This window comes from Brachyhypopomus gauderio, chromosome 16 (genome assembly GCF_052324685.1).
Source record: "Brachyhypopomus gauderio isolate BG-103 chromosome 16, BGAUD_0.2, whole genome shotgun sequence".
Lineage (NCBI taxonomy): Eukaryota > Metazoa > Chordata > Actinopteri > Gymnotiformes > Hypopomidae > Brachyhypopomus > Brachyhypopomus gauderio.
The window spans coordinates 14,394,252-14,404,331 of NC_135226.1; the positions used below are offsets into that span (position 1 = coordinate 14,394,252).

General features: G+C 47.8%; 1 protein-coding gene across 2 annotated transcripts in view; it reads left to right on the plus strand.

The window, feature by feature from the left end:
• Positions 1–10,080, plus strand: part of slc8a2b (solute carrier family 8 member 2b) — an 85,117-nt gene that overhangs the window by 65,592 nt on the left and 9,445 nt on the right. Inside the window, exons 3-10 of one of the 2 annotated variants that reach the window (XM_076976685.1) lie at positions 1,599–1,736; positions 3,780–4,007; positions 4,841–5,182; positions 5,662–6,117; positions 6,493–6,869; positions 7,973–8,076; positions 8,470–8,487; positions 9,602–9,726. In XM_076976685.1, coding sequence (XP_076832800.1) covers positions 1,599–1,736; positions 3,780–4,007; positions 4,841–5,182; positions 5,662–6,117; positions 6,493–6,869; positions 7,973–8,076; positions 8,470–8,487; positions 9,602–9,726 — 1,788 coding nt within the window. The remainder of the gene's footprint in view (positions 1–1,598; positions 1,737–3,779; positions 4,008–4,840; positions 5,183–5,661; positions 6,118–6,492; positions 6,870–7,972; positions 8,077–8,469; positions 8,488–9,601; positions 9,727–10,080) is intronic. The other variant, XM_076976686.1, reaches the window with a different exon arrangement.

Genomic DNA, 10,080 nt, shown 5'->3' on the forward strand with positions numbered 1-10,080 from the left:
TCATAGGTTTATGATTATTGACACTATAACATTCTGCTGCGTTCATTCCAGTCATTACGTTATTTCATCCAGCGTTAGCGTTAGCCAACATTAGAGTCTCTTATAGATGATCATTGTGTTGATCATGACCGGAACCAATCTGTAGCCATGAAGACTTTTGTCTGACTCATTTTGAAAAGCAGCAGATTGCAGCTTATAATATTCCGGATTATAGGTGTAATAAGCCGTCGTCTGTGTGATAATCACCCTCGTTTCAAACTGGACTGGCAATTTTTAATGGAGAATTGATGTTTTAGCACCAGTGCTTGAAGTTAGTACCAGCTGACTCCAGAACTGTCTGAAGTGAATATAGCCAAATGGGTGTTAAAAACACAGTCGATAACAGGGTTATTATCACATGTACCAGTTTATAAATTGTTTTAATTAGTTTGGCTTTAGTGCAGCAGACAGCTGAACAGAGGCAGCGTGTGGGTGTTTTCATTTGAAGACAGGCAGGTTGGTGTTCAGTGTTCTCTCCACCTTTACAACTTTTCAGTAAAGAGTCTACAGGAGTGAGTCCCCTCCACCATGGCAGCTGTCGCCAATACATTAGTAGAAGTAGATTTGTGCAAGTAGCTGTTTGATTCTATAATAAGGAAAAATAAATAAAATGCTGACTCACCACAGCACTGAATTCATCACCACTGCGGACACCTTGGAGTCTCTCCTGAGAGTCACTTGGAGTAATTTTTTTTTTATTAGGTGAAGAACAAATCCCATAAATTGTTGCCAGCGTCATAGATGTGCAGCAATATCAGTCAACCCTGTACTGAGCCTCTCTGTTCTGAAACCCCATTGTGAGCTACCACCCTGTACTGAAACCCCATTGTGATCTACCACCCTTTACTGAAACCCCATTGTGAGCTACCACCCTGTACTGAAACTCCATTGTGAGCTACCACTCTGTACTGAAACCCCATTGTGAGCTACCACCCTGTCCTGAAACCCCATTGTAAGCTATTACACTTTACTGAAACCCCATTGTGAGCTACCACCCTGTACTAAAATTTCACTGTGAGCTACTACCCTGTACTGAAACCTCATTGTGAGCTACCACCCTGTACTGAAACCCCATTGTGAGCTACCACCCTGTACTGAAACCCCATTGTGAGCTACCACCCTGTACTGAAACCCCATTGTGAGCTACCACCCTGTACTAAAATTTCACTGTGAGCTACTACCCTGTACTGAAACCTCATTGTGAGCTACCACCCTGTACTGAAACCCCATTGTGAGCAACCACCCTGTACTGAAACTCCATTGTGAGCTACCACCCTGTACTGAAACCCCATTGTGAGCTACCACCCTGTACTAAAATTTCACTGTGAGCTACTACCCTGTACTGAAACCTCATTGTGAGCTACCACCCTGTACTGAAACCCCATTGTGAGCAACCACCCTGTAGTGAAACCCCATGCTGACCTACTCTACTCTCTTCTCTGTACTGAAATGCCTTGTTGACCTACTATACCTCTCAGCCATATACTGAAACTCCTTTACGATCTACTCTGCTTATTATCTGTGTATTGCATCTGCAATGTGCCGCCTCTGTTGTGCAGGAGAAAGAGGTGACCATCACCCTTCCAAACGGTGACACATCAGTCGCTACAGTTCGCATCTGGAACGAGACCGTGTCCAACCTGACGCTAATGGCTCTGGGTTCCTCAGCTCCCGAGATTCTGCTGTCTGTCATCGAGGTGAATTTATTATCTCCCAGTGACATGTTTTCGTTAAGAGCGGCTCTATAACTGACACAGGCCATTGTGATATATAAGGGAACACGCAAAAAATACCCAAAATTTGCTCAAATTATAAGTTGGTCATTTGAAGCTTTAAATAATAAATTTTTTAAACAAGTGCAATGGGTGATACAGCAGTGAAGTATAGCAAAAGGATTTATATTGCACTGCTGTTGTATAACATGGTTATGTCTTTTTTAGCAGCATCTTTGGACATTAATCATACACCATATATGTATTATTACACATTATTTATAGTTAGGAATATCTGAAATGCTGGTTTCTGTGCAAGAAAAGCACACACAGCCTGTGGGGCTGATATAGTACAGCCAGTAAGGCTGATATAGTACAGCCTGTGGGGCTGATATAGTACAGCCTGTGGGGCTGATATAGTACAGCCTGTGAGGCTGGTATAGTATAGCCTGTGGGGCTGATATAGTACAGCCTGTGGGGCTGATATAGTATAGCCTGTGGTGCTGATATAGTATAGTCTGTGGTGCTGATATAGTACAGCCTGTGGGGCTGATATAGTACAGCCTGTGAGGCTGGTATAGTATAGCCTGTGGGGCTGATATAGTACAGCCTGTGAGGCTGGTATAATATAGTCTGTGGGGCTGATATAGTACAGCCTGTGGGGCTGATATAGTACAGCCTGTGAGGCTGGTATAGTATAGCATGTGGTGCTGATATAGTACAGCCTGTGAGGCTGGTATAGTATAGCATGTGGTGCTGATATAGTACAGCCTGTGGGGCTGATATAGTACAGCCTGTGGGGCTGATATAGTATAGCTTGTGGGGCTGGTGTGGCACAGCCTGTGTGGCTGATATGGCATAGCCTATAGGGTTGATAAAGTTTTTGGAAGCTTTAGGAAAAACCTGAAATGCAGGCTTAAATTTTCATGGTGTAAATGCTGTTCTGGGATCAGTTCTTGCCATTCATGTCCCTGCGGTCATCGTTTTGGTTGACGAGACTTGCAATGTGACCAGGACCGGAGTGGGCCACTTTTTCAGCCCGGGAGTTTTATGCCCAAATCCGGGGCCCAAAATAAATTTTCCCTCCCAATCGGCCCAAACTAGAGATTGACATGAGCCGACCCATCGGGAATCCTCCCGAATCTCCCGATTAGCCACTCCGGCTCTGGATGTGACTCATCTGGGAAAGCAGATCAGCAAAATGCAAAGTGTATTATACACTTCTTTATATACACACACATGTTTTCCACCTGTGTGTGAGAGAGAGAGAAAAACAGAGAGAAATTGTCACAGAAAAGGTAGACCAAGCCTATCTTAATATGACATATCACAAAAATCACATTTATCTGTACTGTTTAATCTGATAATCTAATCTGACATTATCTTAATGCATTGCCTGACAGGACTTTACTGCAGTAGAGCGGTTTCCTTTTCTTATGCACACCCTGTTAGGACTTATATTGGAATTGCTGTCAGTGTAGCAGTAGCAGTACTGTGTATTGATATAATTTACATAATATATGTGTGTGTGTGTGTGTGTGTGTGTGTGTGTGTGTGTGTGTGTGTGTGTGTGTGTGTGTAGATAGATAGATAAATAGATATAGATACATGCATACATACATAGATACATACATACATACATACATACATATATAGAAGAAAAAGAAAACGCAATAAATTCAGAATGATTTGAATAATAGGGAGAGCTGAGAGATGTAACACCGTTTCACACATGAAGAAAGTGACACTAAAAACAATTAAACTAGAACAGACAGACTAAAATGTACACACACATTAACATTTAAAATGACATTAAACTTTCATTAACCATCAGACTGTGGAGTGTATCATTGAAATTGTTCTCTCTCTCTCTCTCTGCTCTCTCTCTCTCAATGTGTCTGCCACAGTGTGTGTGTGTGTATGACTTGTACTTTAACCGCTATTGTTCTCTGTCTGTGGATATATGATGTGTGTGTGCGTGCGTGTGTGTGTGTGTGTGTGCGTGTGTGTGTGTGTGTGTGTGTGAAGGTGTGTGGGCATGGCTTTGAGTCAGGTGAGCTGGGTCCTGGCACGATAGTGGGCAGTGCCGCCTTTAACATGTTCGTGATCATTGGCATCTGTGTCTGGGTGATTCCGGGCGGTGAGGCGAGGAAGATCAAACATCTCCGCGTCTTCTTCATCACCGCCTTCTGGAGCATCTTCGCCTACATCTGGCTCTACCTCATCCTGGCCGTCATCTCCCCTGGGGTCGTCGAGGTGGGCAGGACACGGAAAGAGTGAGAGTGTGTGTGTGCGTGTGTGTGTGTGTGTGTGTGTGTGTGTGTGTGTGTGTGTGTGTGTGTGTGTGTGTGTGTGCAATTTCACGTCTGACTAATTAGTGCACACTGTACAACATATGAATGGTAGAATGTTCTGGTGCAGGTTGTGTGGTACAGGGATGAGTAATTACAGCACTGCAGTCTGAAGGAACGCTGCTAGTGTCTGTGATGTGTAGAACACCACAGTTACCGGTAATGTCGCTGTGTTTTTCTGTCATATTTGCCCTTTTTCACAGTTACACCCACTGCTGCTTTCCACTTGAATGGGGGAGATGTCTGCTCTGAGGGCTAGTGACCTTTAAAAGAGAACCGCTTATTTTATTAGTGAAAATAATCTCTATTCTGCTCTTATTAATGGGAGTGTCATTGTGTATGTGTGTGTGTGTGCGTGTATGTGTGTGTGTGTGTGTATGTGTGTGTGTGTGTGTGTGTGTGTGTATGTGTGTGTGTGTATGTGTATGTGTGTGTGTGTGTGTGTGTGCGTGCGTGTGTGTGTGTGTGTGTGTGTATGTGTGTGTGCGTGCGTGTGTGTGTGTGTGTGTGTGTATGTGTGTGTGTGTGTGTGTGTGTGTGTGTGTGTGTGTGTGTGTGTGTGCGCGTGTGTGTGTGTGTGTATGTGTGTGTGTGTATATGTGTGTGTGTGTGTGCGTGTGTGTGTGTGTGTGTGTGTGTGTGTATGTGTTTATATGTTATGTGTGTATATGTGTGTGTGTGTGTGTGTGTGTGTGTGTGTGTGTGTGTGTGTGTGTGTGTGTGTGTGTGTGTGTGTAGTTGTGGGAGGCTCTGGTCACCCTCTGCTATTTCCCAGTCTGTGTAATCCTGGCCTGGATCGCTGATCGTCGGCTGCTCTTCTACAAGTACATGGCCAAGCGTTACCGTGCTGACAAGAGAACAGGGGTCGTCGTGGAGACCGAGGGAGAGATGACCCCTAAAGGAGTGGATATGGTGATGGATGGCAAGTTTCCACCAAAGAGTTTGGTGGGGGTCATGACCCCAGAGCAATGCCAGGACCGGGCCAACCTCTCTGCAGGCACCATGGCAACACTGCTGAACTCCAACAGTGCCACTGTCAACATGGAGATTGCAAACGAACTGGACGAGAGCCGCAAAGAGGTAGAAACAGGAATACACACACACACACACACACACACACACACACACACACACACACACACACACACACACACGCACACACACACATACACAGAAACACACACAGGCATACACAGCACTCACCCACACACTCATCCAGATTGTTACATGTGCACTTATCAAACAGCAGCAGTTACACCTTCACTCTTGCACCATGTGAGATATCTGACAACCCTGGAGAGGCTCATGCCACTTCCTGCATCTCCCTCCGCCGCCCCAGTTAAATCCTCGTTGTTTTTGGAGTGCTGGGGTGAGGCAGATGGACACGGAGCAAAAATCCGCTCTCCCAAATTGGCCGAGAGGTCTAAGGTAGTTTCAGCAAGCAGGTCGCTCTCCCAGACCAGTTAAATATCTGCGCCCCCCGTGCCTCGCCCCCCCCCCCCCCCCCCCCCCATTTTGAACCCATCCGCCCCCCGTCCCTCGCCCCCCCCCCCTTCCAGGTCATCCGCATCCTGAAGGACCTAAAGCAGAAGTATCCGGACAAGGAGCTGGACCAGCTGATGGAGCTGGCCAACTACTACGCCCTGCTGCACCAGCAGAAGAGCCGGGCCTTCTACCGGGTCCAGGCTACGCGCATGATGATCGGGGCGGGCAACGTCCTGAAGAAGCACGCGGCCGACAACGCCCGGCGGGCGGCGGCGGGCAGCGAGGAGGGCGTGGCCGAGAGCGACGACCACGCCTCCTGCAGCCGCATCGGCTTCGAGAGCGGCCACAGCCAGTGCATGGAGAACTGCGGCACGCTGGCGCTGGCGGTGCTGTGCCAGGGCGGCACGGGCGAGAGCACCTTCTACGTGGACTACCACACGGAGGACGGCACGGCCAACGCCGGCTCGGATTACCAGTACCGCGAGGGCACGCTCGTGTTCAAACCGGGAGAGACCAGGAAAGAGATCAAGGTGATGGAGGGTAGAGGGAGGGAGAGAGAGAGAGAGAGAGAGAGAGAGAGAGAGAGAGAGAGAGAGAGAGAGAGGGAGAGAGAGACTCGGACATCATCTCCACGTTTTGTTTCTGATACAAAGTGCTTCAGTACTCTGGGTACTTGTGAGCACTGCTTCATAAAGCACCGTGATGCATGTTCACATGGGTGCGTAGCTAAATGGGACGTTCACTAAGATGAGCGTTCGAACACCTGACACGCGTGGCTTTATTATAGAGTACAGGTGTTTCTGGACCATAACGTCAGGTTGTATGAAACCATCTGTTATTTGGCTTGGACGCCCATTTCTGTCTCTCTCTCCCTACGTATTTCTGTCTCTCTCTCCCTCCCCCAGATTGGCATAATTGACGATGACATCTTCGAGGAGGACGAGCATTTCTTCGTGCGTCTGCTCAACCTGCGGGTGGGTGATGCGGAGGGCATGTTCGAGAGTGACGAGGCGGGCCAGACTCCCAAGGGCCGGCTGGTGGAGCCACAGGTGGCCACCGTCACCATCCTGGACGACGACCACGCCGGGATCTTCACCTTCGGCGAGCGCGTGATGCGCGTGAGCGAGAGCGTGGGCACGATGGAGGTGACGGTGGTGCGCAACTCCGGCGCTCGTGGGACCGTCGTCCTGCCCTACCGCACTGAGCCCGGGACGGCTAGAGGAGGGGGCGTGGACTACGAAGACACGTGCGGGGAGCTCGAGTTCGCCAACGACCAGACAACGTATGTGTGTGTGTGTGTGTGTGTGAGTGTGTGTGTGTGTGTGAGTGTGTGTGTGTGTGTGTGTGTGTGTGTGTGTGTGTGTGTGTGTGTGTGTGTGAGTGTGTGTGTTGCATGTGTGCGTGTGTGTGTGTGTGTGTGTGTGTGTGTGTGTGTGTGTGTGTGTGTGTGTGTGTGTGTGTGTGTGTGTGTGCATAACGCAGTCAAAAAGCAGATTCACAACAGATGGTCATGTGGTCAAGCCTGGTCAATATATACTGCTGTAATAAAGCACAACAAGGACTAATGTAAGAATATAATGTATGCAAATTCAAATTGCTGCGCTACGTTTAAAAGTCTCAACAAGCATTCCCCTTCAGCAGAAACACCCACTGAACGCTCTGCCTTATGAACAGGTGAAGCGTATGAAACCCGTGTTCTGGAGAGCCTGTTTCTAATCTCATCAAATCCTCCTGAGCCATAACTACTCTGCATTTAGCACTCCTGCTGTCACATAACCCCCCCCCCCCCCCCCCCCCACTCCCCCCACCCGCCTCTCCCTCTTCCTTTATGTTAGGGAGGGCGTGGTGACTACACCATATATAAAATGTTCCAGGAGCAAGGATGCATTAGAGATGTGCTGCTGACTAAAATCAGATGACTCTAATGTAGGATTTGTGTGTTTGTGCACACACATGTATGTGTAAGAGTATAAGGGAGTGTTCATATCACATGGTGAATTATTTAGTGTGTCTGTGATTAAATATTGAAACAAGCACTACCTTTATGAAGCAGTTTTATGGAGTTCTGGTAGGTGTGTGTGTGTGTGTGTGTGTGTGTGTGTGTGTGTGTGTGTGTGTGTGTGTGTGTGTGTGTGTGTGTGTGTGTGTGTGTGTGTGTGTGTGTGTGTGGGTGGGTGGGTGAAAAGCAGGAGTATAGTTTGCTTCTAACTGCTTCTGAAGGCTGTGATCACAAATTCACCACCATAGAACCATCTAAGCCATCAATGTAATACAAAAAAATAAATGCATGTGTGTGTGTGTGTGTGTGTGTGTGTGTGTGTGTGTGTGTGTGTGTGTGTGTGTGTGTGTGTGTGTGTGTGTGTGTGTGTGTGTGTGTGTGTTCAGGCAAACTATTCAGGTTCGGATCATTGATGATGAGGAATATGAGAAGCATGAAAATTTCTTCATTGTCCTTGAAGAACCTCGCTGGCTGAAGAGAGGAATCTCAGGTAGTGTGTGTGTGTGTGTGTGTGTGTGTGTGTGTGTGTGTGTGTGTGTGTGTGTGTGTGTGTGTGTGTGTGTGTGGTGCAGCTAAGTTCAAGTCCATGTGATACTAAAAACACAATTAATAAACAAAACAGATACTATTGCACTCGTTTTCTCTAGACTTATTTATCTGTGATAATCAGTAGACATAGCTACTCTCTCTCTCTCTCTCTCTCTCTCTCTCTCTCTCTCTCTCCCTCTCTCCCTCTTTCCCTCTCTCTCCCTCCATTTCTCTCCACACTTTAGTGGCCTTAACTGAATGGCTTCTTTCCATGTGTCATAATAACATGCATAGACTCCATGTGACTGCTACCATGTGGACATTAACACCCCACGTACTGTCCTCTCTTCCTCAGCTCTGCTGCTGAATGAAGGTGAGGCTTCCCACTCGTCTCCGCCTGTCTGTCTCCCAGTCCTGTCTGTCCCCCAGTCCTGTAGCACATTCGTCTTCTGCCTGGCTGTCTGCGCCCTGACCTGTCTCAGAGCGCCTCAGTCCTGGCTCGCCTCCGCTGATCAATATTCCTGCACCTCCTAATCTGGAAATGGCCTTCATGCCCTGATTGGTTATTGACATCCCAGTGACTTGGAGGATTATATCTCCAGCAGCCTACAGGACCTCAGAGAGAGCAGCTTCAGGACCTGAGGGATTTACATTTTGTTTAGCATTTTCTTTATCCAAGTGCTTCTGTTTAAACTGATCCATTCCAAACACAGTCCGGAATAGATCAGTATATACACACACACACACACACACACACACACACACACACACACAGATTCATGTGCTGTGTGTGTGTGTGTCCGTTGCGAGCAGCATGCTGTCGCCCCAATTGGTTTGGCTTTCTAGCTTTTGACAGGCCAGCCAATAGCAAAGCTGACCCTTCATTTCCTGAAGTCACTTTCTCCTCCGTTCCCCTCCCTCTCTCCACTCTCCCCCTCTCTCCTTCTTTATTCTCTCGTTCCGTTCTTGCCGAATGTAATTGCTTTGCAATTTTCATGCTTGTTATGAATGTTTTGAAGCTTCGGTTGAATGACATTATAACTTATGCGGTGCAAAATGGATTGTGAAAAGAGAGATGTCACAGGCACCCTAACAATGTGAAGAGAGTCTGAGTTTATACTTTGGCTAGACGCTCAAATCATCTTGGGATTCAGCCACATGTTCCTGCTGACATGGCATGACATGGCGTACAGTAACAAATTAAGTTTGCTTTAAATGTATTGTGATGTTTGTGTTATGTGTATGTGTATATATATATATACATACTCAAGCAGAAATTGATCTGTTTTAGTCTTTATTTCTCTTTCTCTCTCTCTCTCTCTCTCTCTCTCTCTCTCTCTCTCTCTCTCTCTCTCTCTTCTCTGTCTCTCTGTCTCTCTCTCTCTCTCTCTCTCTCTCTCTCTCTCAAATCTAGTTATTATTATTGGCATGAATTGTAATTAAACAACTGTTGCCAAAGCAATTTATTGCCCCCCCTCTTTCTCCAGAGGACCCAGAGGGAGCGCTCAGCGCTGAAGAGGAGGAGGCCAGGAGGATTGCTGAGATGGGTAAACCCGTGCTGGGGGAGCACAGCAGGCTGGAGGTGGTCATTGAAGAGTCCTACGAGTTTAAGGTAGCGCACCCCACACCTGCACCCCCTACACCACCTACACCACCAGCACTATCACGTCCCAACATCTACACCAGCACCATCCCCACACCTGCACCCCCTACACCACCAGCACCACCAGCACCATCATGTCCCAACATCTACACCACCACCATCCCCACACCTGCACCCCCTACACCACCTACACCACCAGCACCACCAGCACCATCACGTCCCAACATCTACACCACCACCATCCCCACACCTGCACCCCCTACACCACCAGCACCACCAGCACCATCATGTCCCAACATCTACACCACCACCATCCCCACACCTGCACCCCCTACACCACCTACACCACCAGCACCACCAGCA